The sequence below is a fragment of the Pelobates fuscus genome, chromosome 13 (assembly GCF_036172605.1).
Source record: "Pelobates fuscus isolate aPelFus1 chromosome 13, aPelFus1.pri, whole genome shotgun sequence".
NCBI lineage: Eukaryota > Metazoa > Chordata > Amphibia > Anura > Pelobatidae > Pelobates > Pelobates fuscus.
The window spans coordinates 4722754-4746021 of NC_086329.1; the positions used below are offsets into that span (position 1 = coordinate 4722754).

Consider the following 23268-nt stretch of genomic DNA (forward strand, 5'->3'; position numbering starts at 1 on the left):
CTTGCACATGCTCCGTACACTACTGATCGTATCTTGCCTCGTGCAACCAACTGATCGATACGTCAGCATATGCACGTACACATGCCACGTGGTAATCTCGGCCTACTAAATTTATTTTTACCGAGATTCCACCACAGAAGATAATGGTTAGTGTTAATGTAAATGTTAGGAATAGCAATAATAATTCCAGTAATGTGTCTGGGTGTATCACAGAGCTCCACAGCAATAATACTCCCAGTAATGTGTCTGTGTATCTCAGAGCTCCACAGCAATAACACTCCCAGTAATGTGTCTGAGTGTATAACAGAGCTCCACAGCAATAATACTCCCAGTAATGTGTCTGAGTGTATAACAGAGCTCCACAGTAATAATACTCCCAGTAATGTGTCTGAGTGTATATCAGAGCTCCACAGCAATAATACTCCCAGTAATGTGTCTGAGTGTATAACAGAGCTCCACAGCAATAATACTCCCAGTAATGTGTCTGGGTGTATAACAGAGCTCCACAGCAATAATACTCCCAGTAATGTGTCTGAGTGTATAACAGAGCTCCACAGCAATAACACTCCCAGTAACGTGTCTGTGTATCTCAGAGCTCCACAGCAATAATACTCCCAGTAATGTGTCTGAGTGTGTAACAGAGCTCCACTGCACTAATACTTGTTGAACTGTATTTTAAACTTGTGCAAAACAAAATAATATATATTTGGTTTGCCAGACCGAATTTTGTCCATGTGACACTTTGGTTCGGACAAATTTCCCATGCAAAGGTTTTGGGGAAAATGATTTGGAAAAGGCACAAAAATGAAATGAATAAATATCATCCTTTTCTCCATTTCCTCCCAATATTTCTGGTGCCATGGATGGGACTTGGAATCATTAAACAAACTAAGCAGTTTGATTATTGTCTGTTTTATGATTCGGCCATATGGCGATTTATAGCTGTGAAATTTGAAAAAATTACAATTCATTTGAAACTGAAGGTCCAAGTATTTAGTTAAGTCCCCACCATGCTATTTATCAAACATGCCATGACATAAACACATACTTTATATGCATGCATTTATAGCAATATAAATAATATAACGTGGATGGATTGCTGATGAGTCCCAAACGGTGAAACATTAATTCCTATTGCAGCCACTTGCTTAACCCCTTAAGGACCAAACTTCTGGAATAAAAGGGAGTCATGACATGTCACACATGTCGTGTCCTTAAGGGGTTAATTCAGATATGAATACGAGCAGTGTTGTAGAAAGGTGCATTTTAAATCCTAAATTCATTGCAAAAGGAGACTAGAGACACGTGGGTTGGAAACCTGAAAGTGACCGCATTGTTGGCAATTTGCATATTTTGCATGGCATTCTGGGAGAGTTGACAAAACACAAATTTTCAGAGCTGCTGCCTATGGGGTCTTTTCTTGCATTATGACCTGTACCCTTTAATAATTATTTTAAACGTGTTTTACATTGCTCGTGGTAACGTCTCCCTCCCGTGTGTTTGCATTACGTCTTTTCACATGTGAAACACGCTAACCCTTTGCTAAGTGTGGAGTTTGACCTATGGACACATTGTACTTTAGAACGGATTTTTCTCTCCGCAAATATTAACTCTGCATCGTAGCGGGAGGCCCTATTTGAGCTAAATATCTGATTCTGCCATAATTGCCAGTTACATGGTATAACTAAATATTGCTAATGTGAGCCAGAATGAGGCTGTGAGGTATGAAATGTTGGCAGCGCAGGACACATTCTACCCAGAAACCCAAAGGGCTAAAGCAGTAAGTAGCAGTACCCAGCAACTCCCTGCGAAAAGCGAGCTGGTGAAGTGAACGGCTGTAACATACACACGTTACCTACCTGTTGTAAGTAGACTGGATAACCCTGCACAGTTTAAGGAAAGAAGGACACTGTGGGTCAACCAAGAGAGAATGGGGCACTTGCTACAGGGCCCGTTGGTTTGGTGATGCCTGGGCAGTCTTGGACTAGACAGTAGTAGTCAATCAATGCAAGGCCTCTTGTCTAAATAAAAATATTGATTTTGATGTGACGGTGTCCTTTCATTATCTTTGTGAGCAAATATACATTGATTTCCCTAAAGGGCCCCTTATGTGACTTCCAGGGTCCGACCAGGTCTTAATCGCCCCAGTGTATAAATAGCCATCCTCTAAATACCAGTCCAGTTCCTAATGTATTAAGTTACTAATTCTCAATTGGGATCATTATAGCCGAGTTATTCTACCCACTAAGCAGCAGAATGTGTCAATAAGATTTCAGTGACAATAAAGCCAGCTGAATACGTTATAAATGTAAAGTGTTCGTCGATATCACTCCTCTCTAATCATTAACCAAATCCTGACCATGGCTTCCTCCATCCCCGATTGTGTGTCTTTCCCGTCTGTATCCAAATATGGACAAAACTGTATCCAGTGGCTTAGGCCTCACCTTGCACAGCTCTTTTTTAACCCTCACTCCTTTAGGGTGGGCCAAGAGGATGGCGTGACATAAAGACCCTAGTCTATAAAAATGGCGCTACTCATTAACTGTATGACCGCCATGAATAGTGATAAATTGTACCACACCAAAATATTAGAAATAGCAAAATGTCTATACAGCACAGGAATAAATTCATAACTACAAGGCACCATAATAAACAAGAGACAACTGTACAGCGCAGTGATAAATAATGGATGTACAATATGGGACAATACTGTAATAATGGGGGATGGGGCGGGCTGAATATGTGATCAGGATTGTTCTAGCAGCATTCTGTGTGGTGATGGGGTGCGCTGAATATGTGATCAGGATTGTTCTAGCAGCATTCTGTGAGGGGATGGGGTGCGCTGAATATGTGATCAGGATTGTTCTAGCAGCATTCTGTGAGGGGATGGGGTGCGCTGAATATGTGATCAGGATTGTTCTAGCAGCATTCTGTGAGGGGATGGGGTGCGCTGAATATGTGATCAGGATTGTTCTAGCAGCATTCTGTGAGGGGATGGGGTGCGCTGAATGTGATCAGGATTGTTCTAGCAGCATTCTGTGAGGGGATGGGGCGTGCTGAATATGTGATCAGGATTGTTCTAGCAGCATTCTGTGAGGGGATGGGGCGTGCTGAATATGTGATCAGGATTGTTCTAGCAGCATTCTGTGAGGGGATGGGGCGTGCTGAATATGTGATCAGGATTGTTCTAGCAGCATTCTGTGAGGGGATGGGGCGTGCTGAATATGTGATCAGGATTGTTCTAGCAGCATTCTGTGAGGGGATGGGGCGTGCTGAATATGTGATCAGGATTGTTCTAGCAGCATTCTGTGAGGGGATGGGGCGTGCTGGATATGTGATCAAGATTGTTTAGACCGCATTCTGCATGGGGGATAGGGTGCGCTGAATCTCACTGGACAATATGGCTGACACAGTTTTCTTTGTACTGAAGGTGAATTTATGAAAAGATGAGGTGGCGAATATCATTCATATCTACATCATGGTCTATGTGTCTCATTCTTACTGCATTCTGCTCGTCGGTAATAGACGAACACAGTCTTCCATCAGCAATGCACCGGCAAATCTCAGATTCAATATATGGAATTGTGTTTGACGCTGGAACCACCGGGACACGGATACACGTGTACACTTTCACCCAGAAAACTACAGGTACCGGTTCTGATCTGGTGAATACTGTGCGATGGATGAACATAAGTTGAATTAGTACGGTTTCACAAAGTATGACATAGAGCTATCACTGTGCAGTTATTGGCATACTCATAGATATTTACTATTAGTTGCAATTTTCTTTTTGCATTTGTATCAAATAATGAATTATGGTAATGACGAGTGATAGTAATGTATAACGGGTGATGGTATGTGATGTATGATATGAATGATGTATAACAGATGACGATATATGATGGATGATAATGCATAATGGCGCTGTATGGTGTATAATGACGCTGTATGGTGTATAATGACACTGTATGGTGTATAATGACGCTGTATGATGTATAATGACGCTGTATGGTGTATAATGACGCTGTATGATGTATAATGACGCTGTATGATGTATAATGACGCTGTATGGTGTATAATGACGCTGTATGGTGTATAATGACACTGTATGGTGTATAATGACGCTGTATGGTGTATAATGACGCTGTATGATGTATAATGACGCTGTATGGTGTATAATGACGCTGTATGGTGTATAATGACGCTGTATGATGTATAATGATGCTGTATGGTGTATAATGACGCTGTATGGTGTATAATGACGCTGTATGATGTATAATGACGCTGTATGGTGTATAATGACGCTGTATGGTGTATAATGACGCTGTATGATGTATAATGACGCTGTATGGTGTATAATGACGCTGTATGGTGTATAATGACGCTGTATGATGTATAATGATGCTGTATGGTGTATAATGACGCTGTATGGTGTATAATGACGCTGTATGATGTATAATGATGCTGTATGGTGTATAATGACGCTGTATGATGTATAATGATGCTGTATGGTGTATAATGACGCTGTATGGTGTATAATGGGGCTGTATGGTGTATAATGACACTCAATGGTGCATAATGACGCTGTATGGTGTATAATGACGCTGCATGGTGTATAATGACGCTGTATGGTGTATAATGATGCTGTATGGTGTATAATGACGCTGTATGATGTATAATGACGCTGTATGGTGTATAATGACACTGTATGGTGTATAATGACGCTGTATGGTGTATAATGACGCTGTATGGTGTATAATGACACTGTATGATGTATAATGACACTGTATGATGTATAAAGACGCTGTATGGTGTATAATGATGTTGTATGGTGTATAATGACGCTGTATGATGTATAATGACGCTGTATGGTGTATAATGACGCTGTATGGTGTATAATGACACTGTATGGTGTATAATGACGCTGTATGGTGTATAATGACGCTGTATGGTGTATAATGACACTGTATGATGTATAATGACACTGTATGATGTATAAAGACGCTGTATGGTGTATAATGACGCTGCATGATGTATAATGACGCTGTATGGTGTATAATGACTCTGTATGATGTATAATGACACTGTATGATGTATAATGACGCTGTATGATGTATAATGACGCTGTATGGTGTATAATGACGCTGTATGGTGTATAATGACACTGTATGGTGTATAATGACGCTGTATGATGTATAATGACGCTGTATGGTGTATAATGACGCTGTATGGTGTATAATGACGCTGTATGATGTATAATGACGCTGTATGGTGTATAATGACTCTGTATGATGTATAATGACACTGTATGATGTATAATGACGCTGTATGATGTATAATGACGCTGTATGGTGTATAATGACGCTGTATGGTGTATAATGACACTGTATGGTGTATAATGACACTGTATGATGTATAATGACGCTGTATGGTGTATAATGACGCTGTATGATGTATAATGACACTGTATGATGTATAATGACGCTGTATGGTGTATAATGACACTGTATGATGTATAATGACGCTGTATGGTGTATAATGACTCTGTATGATGTATAATGAGACTGTATGATGTATAATGACACTGTATGATGTATAATGACGCTGTATGGTGTATAATGACGCTGTATGGTGTATAATGACGCTGTATGATGTATAATGACGCTGTATGGTGTATAATGACGCTGTATGATGTATAATGACGCTGTATGGTGTATAATGACACTGTATGATGTATAATGACGCTGTATGGTGTATAATGACACTGTATGATGTATAATGACACTGTATGGTGTATAATGGGGCTGTAGGGTGTATAATGACGCTGTATGGTGTATAATGACGCTGTATGGTGTATAATGACACTGTATGATGTATAATGACGCTGTATGGTGTATAATGACGCTGTATGGTGTATAATGGCGGAGGATGATACTCTAAAGGAGTTTAAGCATGCGTGGGATAGGCATAAGGCTATCCTAACTATAAGATAAGGCCAGGGACTAATGAAAGTATTTAGAAAATTGGGCAGACTAGATGGGCCGAATGGTTCTTATCTGCCGTCACATTCTATGTTTCTATGTTAATGATGGATAGCAATCCTCAGAAATAGTAAGCTTGTTTCTTTCCCTGTAAATATCCCCTTTCTATAACTGTAAGGTGTGGCAGAATATGATGGTGCTATATATATAACCTCGCACATTGCAAGCTTGCTTCTTTCCCGGTAAATATCCCCTTTGTAGAATTGTAAGTCGGTACAGAATACGCTGCTGGCACTATAGGCAGGTGACTGGTTTGGGTCCCCCCTTTTATTCTTCATATTCATGGTTTGGAGGACCCAGCTGCTACCAGTAATGGCGTATTATGAAGTTGAGTGAAGCAGCTCTTACTTACACCATTGGAATATAACTCTGTATTGACTTGTAATAAAACACCATATTCTTCATTTTTTGCTCTCTGGCCAGGGTCTCCACTGCAGCTTCTTGGGGAAGTATTTGAATCTGTGAAACCTGGACTTTCTTCGTTCGCTTATCAACCAGAAAAAGTAAGACGTCTTTCCAGACTATGTAATCCTGATCAATCAAGGCCCAGCCAGGGCACACGTTGTATATCAGAAGGAGAAATAGAAAGATTGTTTAATGTCTCTGTAACGAACCGTTTCGCTCACAAGAGGATAAAAAACGTTTAGGCGATAATCTCCTTCCGGATAGACCAGCAGCTACTGCAATCACCAAGCTCTCGAACTCCAAACTACACGAATCCTCCAACTCCCGAACTGCACACACTTGAATTCCCCAATCTCCCGAACTGGAAATACACGAACACTGGAATAGCTGAACAGGAAAAGCATACAATCCGTTTACACTCCTGGCAATCAGCATACAATCCAATTCCCCCAAATACGAGAAGACACTTCGGTTTGAGGGTCAAGCAGAACCTGTTTAATGAGAGCTACCTGCCCAGTATTTATGCAGGTCTCCCACCTGGTGGACACTCCCCTAGGGGACCAAATGGGAGACTGTAACAACAGACAGACATGTATCATTTTAGGACATCCAGTCACAATACTTTCCCACAATGCATCCTGGCTTCCTCCCCTCTGCCCTGGAGATAATTGAGAAGTAATTCAATTATCTCCCAGGACAGAGGCAAGACTCCAGTATGCACGTGGTGAACACAGATACAATATTACTTTAAAATACACAAAGTTACTTTTTGCACATAAAACACAGACATGTAACATATCTCCAGATAGCTCAGGTCTGAGTGCACATTATTAGGTGAATGGCACTCAGACCACACGAATACAGTTTAATTGCCATGGAGCCAAAGTCTTTAATTACACGAATAGGCTCCATGGCAGGCTATCTGGGTTACAACATTCACATAAAACAAACTACCGAAGTTCCAGGTGTTTGTCTAAATTGTCCCGAATAGGAACCAGGGGGCTGGAGGCTCAGCGGTGCCTGCACGTAAAAGTGTCCGCTTCTAGTGCATGAAAGCTGGGCAGAAAAGCGCTGGCTGCCTGGGGAGCTCCAAAACACCGCCATTGTGTGGCCGGCCGGCTTCCCACGGCTCTGGGGAGGCGGATAAAAGGCTGTTTGTTCGGTAGATAGAATCTACCGAACGGCTGTGCAGAAAGGAAGGAATAAATCTTTCTGTACAGTAAAATTAACCGTTTAACTGCCGGTCCATAATCCAAAGGCAGCAGGCGGGCAACCAGGCTCCTCCAGTTCACAGTGGCGAGGTTGGTTTCGCCACAGTCTCCTCTTTTCTCTAGGTCTAAATAAACACATTATAAGTGTCAGTTCCCCTTTAATTTCCCATATTTTTTATGAAACGGAAAACAACATGGCTTCCAGCATCCATTTTGCATCATCCCCCTGACAATTAGCATAGCTCTCATTGTCCTTGTTTATCTGATCAATATGGCCGACCGCACTTTGAATGCCATTATACCTTGTTTCTCAGGGGGCAGACACTGTGCGCATGTTGCTCGATCTGGCACAGAATGTAGTCCCTGGCACACACTGGCACCGCACACCTGTAATCTTTAAAGCAACAGCTGGTCTGAGACTCCTCCCTGAACACCAAGCAGAAGCCCTGCTTTCAGAGGTGAGTGGGGGCCACGGGATAGAATGTTCACTGGGAGTGGAGTGCAGGGGGTGTTCACTGGGAGTGGTGGAGTGCAGGGGGTGTTCACTGGGAATGGAGTGCAGGGGATATTCACTGGGAAAGGAGTGCAGGGGATGTTCACTGGGAGTGGAGTGCAGGGGGTATTCAGCTCACTGGGCGTGGAGTGCAGGGAATGTTCACTGGGAGTGGAGTGCTGGGGATGTTCAGCTCACTGGGAGTGGATTGCTGGGAGTGTTTAGCTTACTGGGAGTGGAGTGCAGGGGATATTTAGCTCACTGGGAGTGGAGTGCAGGGAGTGTTTAGCTTACTGGGAGTGGAGTGTAGGGGATATTTATCTCACTGGGAGTGGAGTGCAGGGGATATTTCGCTCACTGGGAGTGGAGTGCAGGGAGTGTTTAGCTTACTGGGAGTGGAGTGCAGGGGATATTTATCTCACTGGGAGTGGAGTGCAGGGAGTGTTTAGCTTACTGGGAGTGGAGTGCATGGGATATTTAGTTCACTGGGAGTGGAGTGCAGGGAGTGTTTAGCTTACTGGGAGTGGAGTTTGGGGATATTTAGCTCACTGGGAGTGGAGTGCATGGAGTGTTTAGCTCACTGGGAGTGGAGTGCAGGGGATATTTAGCTCACTGGGAGTGGAGTGCAGGGGATATTTAGCTCACTGGGAGTGGAGTGCAGGGGATATTTAGCTCACTGGGAGTGGAGTGCAGGGATTGTTTTAGCTTACTGGGAGTGGAGTGCAGGGAGTGTTTAGCTTACTGGGAGTGGAGTGCAGGGAGTGTTTAGCTCACTGGGAGTGGAGTGCAGGGATTGTTTTAGCTTACTGGGAGTGGAGTGCAGGGAGTGTTTAGCTCACTGGGAGTGGAGTGCAGGGATTGTTTTAGTTTACTGGGAGTGGAGTGCAGGGATTGTTTTAGCTTACTGGGAGTGGAGTGCAGGGATTGTTTTAGCTTACTGGGAGTGGAGTGCAGGGAGTGTTTAGCTTACTGGGAGTGGAGTGCATGGGATATTTAGTTCACTGGGAGTGGAGTGCAGGGAGTGTTTAGCTTACTGGGAGTGGAGTTTGGGGATATTTAGCTCACTGGGAGTGGAGTGCAGGGAGTGTTTAGCTCACTGGGAGTGGAGTTTGGGGATGTTCACTGGGAGTGGAATGCAGGGGGTGTTCAGCTCACTTGGAGTGGAGTGCAGGGGATATTTAGCTCACTGGGAGTGGAGTGCAGGGAGTGTTTAGCTCACTGGGAGTGGAGTGCAGGGGATATTTAGCTCACTGGGAGTGGAGTGCAGGGGATATTTAGCTCACTGGGAGTGGAATGCGGGGGGTGTTCAGCTCACTTGGAGTGGAGTGCAGGGGATATTTAGCTCACTTGGAGTGGAGTGCAGGGAGTGTTTTGTTTTTAAAGAATAAATCTTGTTTGATCTTTGTCTTCTATCAGGTTCGCCGCATTCTCCGGAAATCTCCTTTCCTGGTCCCTGATGACAGTGTCAGTATAATGGACGGAACAGACGAAGGTTAGTTTTTATTTTTAATTCATCCTATTTCCAGTTAACGCCATTCTTGACGGATTTTAAGTCACTGTTTAATAATGTCTGGCACCTTTGAGTTATTATTTCTGAATTGCCGCAGACTGAGCAATCGTCCCAGCCCATGATCTCTTCATATTTTCTCTGTAGGAATATTGGCGTGGATTGCCGTGAACTTTCTGACGGGTAACTAACTTTTAACTACAGGTTATTACGCAGCTGAGGTAGTATTAGATTAAGTTATGAACAATTATACCGGTAGATAAATATTATATTTAAATATAGATTATTATACAGGTGTGTAATAAGTATTGTATATTATACAAGTGATCACCTATCATGGCTCCTGTGCGCTCCGAACATTGACGCATGCGTATTGACCCTGTGCATAATTCTGGCGTCATTTTGTCATTGATTCTGACACAGACTTCTCCCATTGTCATGTTATTTCCATAGCCCAACACCTGTGTAATTTTTGTACACCATGCCAGTCGGTATCGATCAGGCCGGGCACGTTTTGGCGTCATTTTGACGCAGACCAATAGAAACAGAACTAGGGCTATATAAGGCCACTCTGACCACTCCTTTTTGCCATGTCGTGGTCTCGTTTACCAGAGAGGGCATTTTGATTTGCTGTGTGTGTATTCTGATTTATTGATCCCTGACTTTGGCTCTGATATACCATTCTCCTGATTCCATGTACTCCTCGACCTGTACCTGTCACTGTTACTCTTGTCTGTTATCTCTTGCAAACTGCATTCTATACTTCCATACGTTAAGCCCAGCCACCCCTAGGACCATTCATATAATACTGAGGTTTGTGTGTTGGGCTGTCTAGAATTGACAACACACAAGCCATTGGTGAGCAGTAGGAGCACAGAACATATTATAAACTGCATACATACAAGATGATGATTATATGATATTACAGGTCGCCTGAATGGCCATCACACGGTGGGGATAATAGATCTTGGAGGGGGGTCCACTCAGGTCACCTTCCTACCACTCTCTAAGGTAAGCTACGTCTTCTGTGATCATTAAACCCACGCTGGACGGATTTATAAGTCAGGTACTTGTAGGAGCAGAATTCTAAGATCCCCGATGCATTAAAAGCATAAAAAAACCTATAGAAAACATGTATTCAACTTTTACAATTGAAACTGCATGTACGTATACTGTATGTATGTGCAAATATCTATCTTGTGTTTGAGTATGTGAATATAGTTAGTGTATGCAGCTGTAAATGGACGCAGAGTTAAAAATAATGTTAGAAGTGGTTATGGTAAAGGGGGCTAAGAATATATAGGGATTAATGTCAGAACTATATTACATAGGGTGTTTAGTATAAGAAGGATTAAAAGATTGAGAGAGGTTATATCATTGTGATATAAGAGAAGGTGTTTAGAATTATTGTGTATATGGTTAGAGATGGGTTAAAGGGACACTCTTCAGACACAAAACACTTCAGCAAGCTAAACTGCTTTAGGGGTTCAGAGTGTCCCCTCTTCATTATGCAGATTTCAATAGAAATTGTAACTTTTATAGATGAACCTTGTTACACCCCCTGGCTGTCAATCAGACAACCGGTCCTGTTACTTCCTGGTTTGGTTAGCTCAGTGATGATAAGCTCAAGAGGCAGTAATTGCCCAGAGCACCTGCCTTGCAAAGACTTCTCATTGAGCTGTATTGGGAGTCTGTGATTGGACGGCCACAGAAAGTCTGGGTGAGGATCGAAGGGAGGGATTGCATAATTAAATAAACCATGATTTTTATTTGGGTAGTGAAGTGTCACTTTAAATGTATTATTCGGGTACATGGTGTGTTTAATTTTTAAGGGGGGTGAAATCTGTATTTTTTTCCCCCCTCGTTGAGGTTTTTGAAGGGGTTAAATTTAGGGAAAGGGGAAAAAGGGTTTGTTTATGGTGCAGGCATGTGGAGTTTGAAAGGTTATTGGCAAACTACATTTTACTGTGATCTGATTTTTTAAAATTTTATTAATTAATTTAAATGTATTAAAATTATATATTTGATATATTTAGCTAGCTGGGGTGGGTGGAAGTTAGTGGCGAATTGGGGAATTTGGTGTTAGGATAGCTAGGGGCTAACGTAAAAAAAGTTTAAAAAAGTAAAAAAATACAAACAAACTAGTGGAACAAACTAGAGAAAAAATGATCCCACGCTAAGGTTCAAAATATGCCTTTTGAATTACCCCAGGGTGCATTGTTTAATAAATAGTATGTGTTTGTGGGGAAGTTTCAATAACCAACCAGCTAAACTACTCCAAAATGGAACATGGACACAGCGTAAAACTTCAAAGTTAGAAAAAAACTGAATGGCTGCTTCTCAAATGTGCCCCTTCAACATCCACATATACCTGGCAAAGGTACATATGGGGGTGTTACTGTACTAAGGGGACATAGCTGAGCAACATATGAAGTATTATACAGTCGTAGCACACATAAGGTTTGCAAAATATACTGTGCAAACTCACTTTGTGTGACAAAAAGGCAGAAAAAATGCCACTACACTTGGTACAAGCTAGCGGAAAAATGATCCCACGCTAAATATGCCTTTTGAAATACCCTGGGATGTCTTCTTTAAGAAATTGTATATCTTTATGGTGTTGTTGTAATATGTAGCCTGCTCAAGTGCTTCAAAGTGGGACACGGACGCATCAAAATCCTCAATGAAAATTCACACTTAAAAACCTGAACTTGTCACGTCTCTTTTACAGCACTGTAACTTCACATAATAGTGTCTAGGTAATACATTGGGCATTTTGTTTTACTCAGAAGATGTAATTGAGCATAATTTTGGGATTTTTACAACAGTGGTACATATCAAGTGTAAGAAATGCAATTTTTTCCCCCCTGACCACAAACATTGACATAAATTGGTGTAAAAATAGGGACAAGTTAAGGCAAAATATACGCCATATAAGATACCCTGGGGAGTCTGCTTTATCAAATGAAAGCCCTTTGTGGGGTTATTTGAACAGTCAAACGGCTATAATACCCTAAAATGAGATTTAGGCCCGTCAAATCCATCTACGAAATTTCTAACTATAGAAACTGAAATAGCCTTGTCTCTTATATGGCACTGTAGCTTTACAGAAAAGTGCCAAAGGCATACAATGGGGTTATCGTTATACTCAGCAAATGTAGCTGAACACAATATGGGGTTCTGTGTAGGAATAGCACACACCAGCTTTACGAATACACATTACAAAAACCTTGTTATATGTGCGTATGCCAAAATACAGAAAAAACACAATTTTACTCCAATATTTAGCAGATGAAATGGCTATGTAAAAAGTGTCAAACTAACCTTAGGTAAATAGCCTGTGATGTCTACTTTATATAAATATATACTTTTGTGTGACAATTTTGTTTTCTGTGATGGCTACTAAACCTACAAGACAAACCTACCAACTTCTAAAATTGTTTCACAATGAAATTTTATTTTAGTCTTTGTATTTTGTGACCTGTAACTTTCAAAATTAAGCTGAAATCCTATACATATGATCCTACACACAGTATTATTGTTTTTCCATTTTTTTTTTATAATTAATGAGAATGTATCTATGTATATGTGACATCAAATTAAAGCCCTGTTTGCCTTCTAAAAAACGATGTATAATATGTGTTGGTGTAATAAATGACAGAGATGAAAATTACGTTTGAACACAAATAGCAAAAAATGCAAAAATGGCTTGTGTCCTTAAGGGTAAGGCGAGCTTCGGAAAGGGTTGTCTTTAAGGGTAAGGCGAGCTTCGGAAAGGGTTGTCTTTAAGGGTAAGGCGAGCTTCGGAAAGGGGTGTCCTTAACCCCTTAAGGACCAAACTTCTGGAATAAAAGGGAATCATGACGTGTCACACACGTCATGTGTCCTTAAGGGGTTAAAGGGGTTATTAGCGATCAGGATTAACATTCTGTTTATTTCATTTATTAGCTGTTGGTATTTATATTGCTCAAGGCTGCTTTGTGCAAAAAACTTGGAAACTAGCCTTACATCTTCAAGGATGTAACAAATAATATTATTATTATAGTTATTTAATATTATAATTGTAATATTTGTTGATGCAATGAGAATCCCGAATATTTTGCATTCAATAAAGAGGATTTCCCCCCCCATTTTGTGGTATTTGGAAATATCTGTCTCTTGGATTAAGTGCAGCTTAACTTCACAAACTGGAGTCTTTCCTTTTACCTAAATTACTACCGAGATTTATCATAATACTAGACTTTATTTTAAAATAAATTCCTGCAGTGTCCTAAGCTGGATCCCCTATATACTCTCTGTCCCACCCTCTTTCGTGTACCCCCACTCCTGGTTTTAAAGGCTTACTCCAAGCAATATAACCGCTAGAGCCTACTGTAGTGGTAACAATGCCAGCAGTGCCCTGGCAAAGCTCCCTGGTAGAGTTACACGGCCAGCAGCAGACTCTTAAACTCTGTGAGTGTGCATTTTGAAGTGGCTCCAGGGACCATGGCCCCTTCAAATCACTGCAGTGGTCATGGTGCTTGGAATAATCCACGCTGACTGTCCCGGATCTCCCTTGCTCTCTCCAGGCTACCTTCGATGAGACTCCACCAAGATTTCTATCTACGTTTGAACTATTTAACAGCACTTACCGCCTCTACACACACAGGTAAGCTGACAGAGAGTATTTAAATGTCATTATTATAGAGCTAATGCTTTCATAATAAAAATCATTGAAATATGAAAGATAATAAAGACAATAATTAATGAGTTTACCTGTGGGGCCGGTCCTTTTTGGGATGGGCTGTGTCTAATGGTGGAGGGAGGGTTGGACTCAGACACAGTTGAGATTTTGTGCGGGAGCGGGTTACTGACAGACCTGTGTGTGTTTCATGCAGTTATTTGGGGCTGGGGCTGAAGGTGGCTCGACTGGCAATCCTCGGAGCGTCTGCTTCTCAAGGTAATATTTCATCGTTTTTCCCCTTATATTTTAGCATTTTTCTACTTTGTATTAAGTCTCTTTTTCCTATTCTCAATGGGTGACAACACTTTCAGTAGCTGCTAATTATTAATTAAAATATGTGCAGCAGGTGTGCAGAAATGTTAACAAAAGACTGCATTATACAGGGAGTGCAGAATTATTAGGCAAGTTGTATTTTTGAGGATTAATTTTATTATTGAGCAACAACCATGTTCTCAATGAACCCAAAAAACTCATTAATATCAAAGCTGAATATTTTTGGAAGTAGTTTTTAGTTTGTTTTTAGTTATAGCTATTTTAGGGGGATATCTGTGTGTGCAGGTGACTATTACTGTGCATAATTATTAGGCAACTTAACAAAAAACAAATATATACCCATTTCAATTATTTATTTTTACCAGTGAAACCAATATAACATCTCAACATTCACAAATATACATTTCTGACATTCAAAAACATAACAAAAACAAATCAGTGACCAATATAGCCACCTTTCTTTGCAAGGACACTCAAAAGCCTGCCATCCATGGATTCTGTCAGTGTTTTGATCTGTTCACCATCAACATTGCGTGCAGCAGCAACCACAGCCTCCCAGACACTGTTCAGAGAGGTGTACTGTTTTCCCTCCTTGTAAATCTCACATTTGATGATGGACCACAGGTTCTCAATGGGGTTCAGATCAGGTGAACAAGGAGGCTATGTCATTAGATTTTCTTCTTTTATACCCTTTCTTGCCAGCCACGCTGTGGAGTACTTGGACGCGTGTGATGGAGCATTGTCCTGCATGAAAATCATGTTTCTTGAAGGATGCAGACTTCTTCCTGTACCACTGCTTGAAGAAGGTGTCTTCCAGAAACTGGCAGTAGGACTGGGAGTTGAGCTTGACTCCATCCTCAACCCGAAAAGGCCCCACAAGCTCATCTTTGATGATACCAGCCCAAACCAGTACTCCACCTCCACCTTGCTGGCGTCTGAGTCGGACTGGAGCTCTCTGCCCTTTACCAATCCAGCCACGGGCCTATCCATCTGGCCCATCAAGACTCACTCTCATTTCATCAGTCCATAAAACCTTAGAAAAATCAGTCTTGAGATATTTCTTGGCCCAGTCTTGACGTTTCAGCTTGTGTGTCTTGTTCAGTGGTGGTCGTCTTTCAGCCTTTCTTACCTTGGCCATGTCTCTGAGTATTGCACACCTTGTGCTTTTGGGCACTCCAGTGATGTTGCAGCTCTGAAATATGGGCAAACTGGTGGCAAGTGGCATCTTGGCAGCTGCACGCTTGACTTTTCTCCGTTCATGGGCAGTTATTTTGCGCCTTGGTTTTTCCACACGCTTCTTGCGACCCTGTTGACTATTTTGAATGAAACGCTTGATTGTTCGATGATCATGCTTCAGAAGCTTTGCAATTTTAAGAGTGCTGCATCCCTCTGCAAGATATCTCACTATTTTTGACTTTTCTGAGCCTGTCAAGTCCTTCTTTTGACCCATTTTGCCAAAGGAAAGGAAGTTGCCTAATAATTATGCACACCTGATATAGGGTGTTGATGTCATTAGACCACACCCCTTCTCATTACAGAGATGCACATCACCTAATATGCTTAATTGGTAGTAGGCTTTCGAGCCTATACAGCTTGGAGTAAGACAACACGCATAAAGAGGATGATGTGGTCAAAATACTCATTTGCCTAATAATTCTGCACTCCCTGTATCTACGTATAATAAATATAGAGTGCCACCAAGTAACGCACAATGTCTCAGTCCAACAGAACCAAACATTCCGCAGTCACTGTCTCCCTCAAGCGTTTAATTCTGAGTGGAACTTCGCTGGAGTCACATACAGATATGGAGGGATGTCCGATGGTGAGTGTTAAACTACCTTTACTATATACACAGATCACACTGTACCCACAGGGCGAGCAGGGAGACACACACAGAGCAGACTGTACCCGCAGAGCGAGCAGGGAGACGCACACACAGAGCAGACTGTACCCGCAGAGCGAGCAGGGAGACACACACAGAGCAGACTGTACCCACAGAGCGAGCAGGGAGACACACACACAGAGCAGACTGTACCCACAGAGCGAGCAGGGAGATGCACAGAGAGCAGACTGTACCCACAGAGCGAGCAGGGAGATGCACACAGAGCAGACTGTACCCACAGAGCGAGCAGGGAGACGCACACAGAGCAGACTGTACCCGTAGGGCAAGCAGGGAGACACACACAGAGCAGACTGTACCCACAGAGCGAGCAGGGAGACGCGCAGAGAGCAGACTGTACCCACAGAGCGAGCAGGGAGATGCACACAGAGCAGACTGTACCCACAGAGCGAGCAGGGAGACACACACACAGAGCAGACTGTACCCACAGAGCGAGCAGGGAGACACACACACAGAGCAGACTGTACCCACAGGGCGAGCAGGGAGAGGCACACAGAGTTGACTGTACCCACAGGGCGAGCAGGGAGACGCACAGAGAGCAGACTGTACCCACAGAGCGAGCAGGGAGATGCACACAGAGCAGACTGTACCCACAGAGCGAGCAGGGAGGCGCACACAGAGCAGACTGTACCTGCAGAGCGAGCAGGGAGACGCGCACAGAGCAGACTGTACCCGCAGAGCGAGCAAGGAGACGCACATAGAGCAGACTGTACCCGCAGAGCGAGCAGGGAGACGCGCACAGAGCAGACTGTACCCGCAGAGCGAGCAGGGAGACACACACAGAGCAGACTGTACCCACAGAGCGAGCAGGGAGACGCACAGAGAGCAGACTGTACCCACAGAGCGAGCAGGGAGATGCACACAGAGCAGACTGTACCCACAGAGCGAGCAGGGAGACGCACACAGAGCAGACTGTACCCGTAGGGCAAGCAGGGAGACACACACAGAGCAGACTGTACCCACAGAGCGAGCAGGGAGGCGCACACAGAGCAGACTGTACCCGCAGAGCGAGCAGGGAGACGCGCACAGAGCAGACTGTACCCGCAGAGCGAGCAAGGAGACGCACATAGAGCAGACTGTACCCGCAGAGCGAGCAGGGAGACGCGCACAGAGCAGACTGTACCCGCAGAGCGAGCAGGGAGACACACACAGAGCAGACTGTACCCACAGAGCGAGCAGGGAGACGCACAGAGAGCAGACTGTACCCACAGAGCGAGCAGGGAGATGCACACAGAGCAGACTGTACCCACAGAGCGAGCAGGGAGACGCACACAGAGCAGACTGTACCCGTAGGGCAAGCAGGGAGACACACACAGAGCAGACTGTACCCACAGAGCGAGCAGGGAGACGCGCAGAGAGCAGACTGTACCCACAGAGCGAGCAGGGAGATGCACACAGAGCAGACTGTACCCACAGAGCGAGCAGGGAGACACACACACAGAGCAGACTGTACCCACAGAGCGAGCAGGGAGACACACACACAGAGCAGACTGTACCCACAGGGCGAGCAGGGAGAGGCACACAGAGTAGACTGTACCCACAGGGCGAGCAGGGAGACGCACAGAGAGCAGACTGTACCCACAGAGCGAGCAGGGAGATGCACACAGAGCAGACTGTACCCACAGAGCGAGCAGGGAGGCGCACACAGAGCAGACTGTACCCGCAGAGCGAGCAGGGAGACGCGCACAGAGCAGACTGTACCCGCAGAGCGAGCAAGGAGACGCACATAGAGCAGACTGTACCCGCAGAGCGAGCAGGGAGACGCGCACAGAGCAGACTGTACCCGCAGAGCGAGCAGGGAGACGCGCACAGAGCAGACTGTACCCGCAGAGCGAGCAGGGAGACACACACAGAGCAGACTGTACCCACAGAGCGAGCAGGGAGACGCGCACAGAGCAGACTGTACCCGCAGAGCGAGCAGGGAGACGCGCACAGAGCAGACTGTACCCGCAGAGCGAGCAGGGAGACACACACAGAGCAGACTGTACCCACAGAGCGAGCAGGGAGACGCGCAGAGAGCAGACTGTACCCACAGAGCGAGCAGGGAGATGCACACAGAGCAGACTGTACCCACAGAGCGAGCAGGGAGACACACACACAGAGCAGACTGTACCCACAGAGCGAGCAGGGAGACACACACACAGAGCAGACTGTACCCACAGGGCGAGCAGGGAGAGGCACACAGAGTAGACTGTACCCACAGGGCGAGCAGGGAGACGCACAGAGAGCAGACTGTACCCACAGAGCGAGCAGGGAGACGCACAGAGAGCAGACTGTACCCACAGAGCGAGCAGGGAGACGCACACAGAGCAGACTGTACCCGTAGGGCAAGCAGGGAGACACACACAGAGCAGACTGTACCCACAGAGCGAGCAGGGAGACGCGCAGAGAGCAGACTGTACCCACAGAGCGAGCAGGGAGATGCACACAGAGCAGACTGTACCCACAGAGCGAGCAGGGAGACACACACACAGAGCAGACTGTACCCACAGAGCGAGCAGGGAGACACACACACAGAGCAGACTGTACCCACAGGGCGAGCAGGGAGAGGCACACAGAGTAGACTGTACCCACAGGGCGAGCAGGGAGACGCACAGAGAGCAGACTGTACCCACAGAGCGAGCAGGGAGATGCACACAGAGCAGACTGTACCCACAGAGCGAGCAGGGAGGCGCACACAGAGCAGACTGTACCCGCAGAGCGAGCAGGGAGACGCGCACAGAGCAGACTGTACCCGCAGAGCGAGCAAGGAGACGCACATAGAGCAGACTGTACCCGCAGAGCGAGCAGGGAGACGCGCACAGAGCAGACTGTACCCGCAGAGCGAGCAGGGAGACACACACAGAGCAGACTGTACCCACAGAGCGAGCAGGGAGACACACACACAGAGCAGACTGTACCCACAGAGCGAGCAGGGAGACACACACACAGAGCAGACTGTACCCACAGGGCGAGCAGGGAGAGGCACACAGAGTAGACTGTACCCACAGGGCGAGCAGGGAGACGCACAGAGAGCAGACTGTACCCACAGAGCGAGCAGGGAGATGCACACAGAGCAGACTGTACCCACAGAGCGAGCAGGGAGGCGCACACAGAGCAGACTGTACCCGCAGAGCGAGCAGGGAGACGCGCACAGAGCAGACTGTACCCGCAGAGCGAGCAGGGAGACGCGCACAGAGCAGACTGTACCCGCAGAGCGAGCAGGGAGACACACACAGAGCAGACTGTACCCACAGAGCGAGCAGGGAGACGCGCACAGAGCAGACTGTACCCGCAGAGCGAGCAGGGAGACGCGCACAGAGCAGACTGTACCCGCAGAGCGAGCAGGGAGACACACACAGAGCAGACTGTACCCACAGAGCGAGCAGGGAGACGCGCAGAGAGCAGACTGTACCCACAGAGCGAGCAGGGAGATGCACACAGAGCAGACTGTACCCACAGAGCGAGCAGGGAGACACACACACAGAGCAGACTGTACCCACAGAGCGAGCAGGGAGACACACACACAGAGCAGACTGTACCCACAGGGCGAGCAGGGAGAGGCACACAGAGTAGACTGTACCCACAGGGCGAGCAGGGAGACGCACAGAGAGCAGACTGTACCCACAGAGCGAGCAGGGAGACGCACAGAGAGCAGACTGTACCCACAGAGCGAGCAGGGAGATGCACACAGAGCAGACTGTACCCACAGAGCGAGCAGGGAGACGCACACAGAGCAGACTGTACCCGTAGGGCAAGCAGGGAGACACACACAGAGCAGACTGTACCCACAGAGCGAGCAGGGAGACGCGCAGAGAGCAGACTGTACCCACAGAGCGAGCAGGGAGATGCACACAGAGCAGACTGTACCCACAGAGCGAGCAGGGAGACACACACACAGAGCAGACTGTACCCACAGAGCGAGCAGGGAGACACACACACAGAGCAGACTGTACCCACAGGGCGAGCAGGGAGAGGCACACAGAGTAGACTGTACCCACAGGGCGAGCAGGGAGACGCACAGAGAGCAGACTGTACCCACAGAGCGAGCAGGGAGATGCACACAGAGCAGACTGTACCCACAGAGCGAGCAGGGAGGCGCACACAGAGCAGACTGTACCCGCAGAGCGAGCAGGGAGACGCGCACAGAGCAGACTGTACCCGCAGAGCGAGCAGGGAGACACACACAGAGCAGACTGTACCCGCAGAGCGAGCAGGGAGACACACACAGAGCAGACTGTACCCGCAGAGCGAGCAGGGAGACGCACACAGAGCAGACTGTACCCGCAGAGCGAGCAGGGAGACGCACACAGAGCAGACTGTACCCGCAGAGCAAGCAGGGAGACGCGCACAGAGCAGACTGTACCCGCAGAGCGAGCAGGGAGACACACACAGAGCACTGTACCCGCAGAGCGAGCAGGGAGACGCACACAGAGCAGACTGTACCCGCAGAGCGAGCAGGGAGACGCACACAGAGCAGACTGTACCCGCAGAGCGAGCAGGGAGACCCACACAGAGCAGACTGTACCCGCAGAGCGAGCAGGGAGACACACACAGAGCAGACTGTACCCGCAGAGCGAGCAGGGAGACGCACACAGAGCAGACTGTACCCGCAGAGCAAGCAGGGAGACGCACACAGAGCAGACTGTACCCACAGAGCGAGCAGGGAGACACACACAGAGCAGACTGTACCCACAGAGCGAGCAGGGAGACGCACACAGAGCAGACTGTACCCACAGAGCGAGCAGGGAGACACACACAGAGCAGACTGTACCCGCAGAGCGAGCAGGGAGCAGTTCATTGATAATTTTCATGCTGTGGTTTGGTCTCTCCTTGATTTGGTGCCAATTTCTCTCCCAAAATGCAGGAAGCACTGGGTTCAGTGCTTGTTATTCTGAAGTTCTGCCAGTTGTGAAAGGGAAGGTCCATCGTGTTGCAGAAATTCTAAACACGCAATTCTATGCCTTTTCGTACTTTTACGATCGTGCTGCGGAATGTGATTTGATCGGTGAGATAACGTGAACTCATGCTTCCAGCAAGCATGCCATGTCCAGGACCGTGTACCAGAATGAGATCCCCGTGTCTACAAAAAACAGAGAAGGATGTGGACTGGCATTCACTGCTCATTGCCATGAGCCTAAATAATGTGAATTTATGAATTAAAGTTATATGGACAAAAATGTTTAGTAGACGTGTAACCTGGGCTGATGAGTCCTCATATCATCATGTGTGTCCTTTTCAGATTACACGGAGGGCGGCACTGTGGAAGTCAGAGATTTTGCTCGTAAAGCCGAAGAAGGTAAAGATTTCACTACAGTTGTACGTTAAGAGGCAGATCTGCCCGTGGGACATGTAGTTACAATGTTTAAATACTCTGTATATTATCCAAAGCAGGGGCTTTGCTGATAAAACGTCTTGTTTCTGCAGTTTGTGAGAATATGGCCAGATACTCCTCTCTCAGTCCCTTCCTGTGCATGGACCTCACATACATTTCTGCATTACTACAAGAAGGCCTCGGCTTTGAGGACCAGACTCCTGTGCTGGTAACAAGTAGCAAACACTTAGAAACCACATTCCTTAGAAATACTGCTTACAGTAATTGTGCAGATGTCATGTAAAAAATATAGAACTGCGGTAGGCAAACAGGAGCTCCCCAGATCTTGCAGAACTTAAACTCCCATGATACATTGCCATTATAAAGAAGCTACAATTTGCCCAGTTAGGCTAGAGACGGAACAATCAGCTGAGATCTTCTTGGGCAGGCTGGTGGAGGGCCCAGCAGTTGGGCAGGCTGGTGGAGGGCCCAGCAGTTGGGCAGGCTGGTGGAGGGCCCAGCAGTTGGGCAGGCTGGGGGAGGGCTCAGGAGTTGGGTAGGCTGGGTGAGGATGCCAGAGCTGGGCATGCTGGGGGAGAATCTAGGAGGCTGGGTTAGGGTCCAGGAGTATCTGATATAGCAAGGCTGGTGGAGAGTTTATTGGAGGGAAATAAGGGGGTGGGAAATGGCTGAGAGATACAGGGGAGCTAGTGGATTGGTTCATAGACTAAGTGAGACTATCTGATGTAGGGAATTGATGGACAGGTAGAGTAGGACTAGGGGAGAGTCTGTTGGGGCATGGTTGGTCAGATTCTTAGGACAGAAGAGGCTGATGGGAATCTATTGGAGTACAGCTGGGGCAGATTATTAAGAGTATAACAGGGGGGGCGGGGGGTAAGATTCTGTAGCACGATTGGTCAGATTCTCAGAGTAGAAGGGCAGTGAAGAATCTGTTGCACGATTTATATCGCATAACTTGGGGGGGGAGGATATATTCATAGTACACTGACATTTCTCTTATCTCCAACAGTTAAGAAAGAAGATGCACCATGTGGAAATCAGCTGGACCCTGGGGGCCATTTTACAAGTTCTATGGCCTATGCATTAGTGACACAATGGGCATCATCAGGAGGCTTGGCTGCCAGTGTCTATACCCTTAAAGCGTGTCTGAGCACCGATACTGCCCGTGCTCTCTTTCTATCACTTCCCGTGCAGCTAGACAGACATGCAGCTTATTGGAACATTCTACCACCAATGCATGGAACGCTCCCATTAATGCACACTGCCCATCATTTCTAATGTCACAGGACACTGTATGTGTGGTGGGAGGAGTGCCACAAGAAGAGGTTATTGAGAGTATTTTATGTTATAACCAACTGATAATCAAACTATTAAAGTCATTTATAGAGACACATTTTAAAA

The 23268-nt window shown here is 46.0% G+C and overlaps 1 protein-coding gene across 2 annotated transcripts; it reads left to right on the forward strand.

Moving 5' to 3' along the window:
• Positions 1-1603: 1603 nt before the first annotated feature.
• On the forward strand, positions 1604-23255 carry ENTPD5 (ectonucleoside triphosphate diphosphohydrolase 5 (inactive)). Of its 2 annotated transcripts, none has more exons than XM_063438973.1 (14): positions 1604-1864; positions 3431-3648; positions 6465-6544; positions 7972-8115; positions 9567-9642; positions 9805-9840; positions 10586-10668; positions 14226-14305; positions 14535-14596; positions 16374-16475; positions 21400-21540; positions 21775-21831; positions 21960-22075; positions 22877-23255. In XM_063438973.1, the coding sequence occupies exons 2-14, from the start codon at positions 3447-3449 to the stop codon at positions 22952-22954; spliced, it is 1257 nt and encodes a 418-aa protein (XP_063295043.1). In that variant the 5' UTR covers positions 1604-1864; positions 3431-3446; the 3' UTR covers positions 22955-23255. The 2 variants fall into 2 exon arrangements, with proteins under 2 accessions (XP_063295043.1, XP_063295044.1); XM_063438974.1 differs by having other exon boundaries at positions 1604-1780.
• The last annotated feature ends 13 nt before the right edge of the window (positions 23256-23268 follow it).

What these genes read in the sequence shown, in the direction of transcription:
- ENTPD5 (XM_063438973.1), top strand. Translation starts at nt 3,447, where the DNA reads ATGAGGTGGCGAATATCATTCATATCTACATCATGGTCTATGTGTCTC. An exon ending in ATATGGAGGGATGTCCGATG is followed by an intron (nt 16,476 to 21,399) that starts GTGAGTGTTAAA and finishes CCCAAAATGCAG; the next exon opens with GAAGCACTGGGTTCAGTGCT. An exon ending in AGGACCAGACTCCTGTGCTG is followed by an intron (nt 22,076 to 22,876) that starts GTAACAAGTAGC and finishes TATCTCCAACAG; the next exon opens with TTAAGAAAGAAGATGCACCA.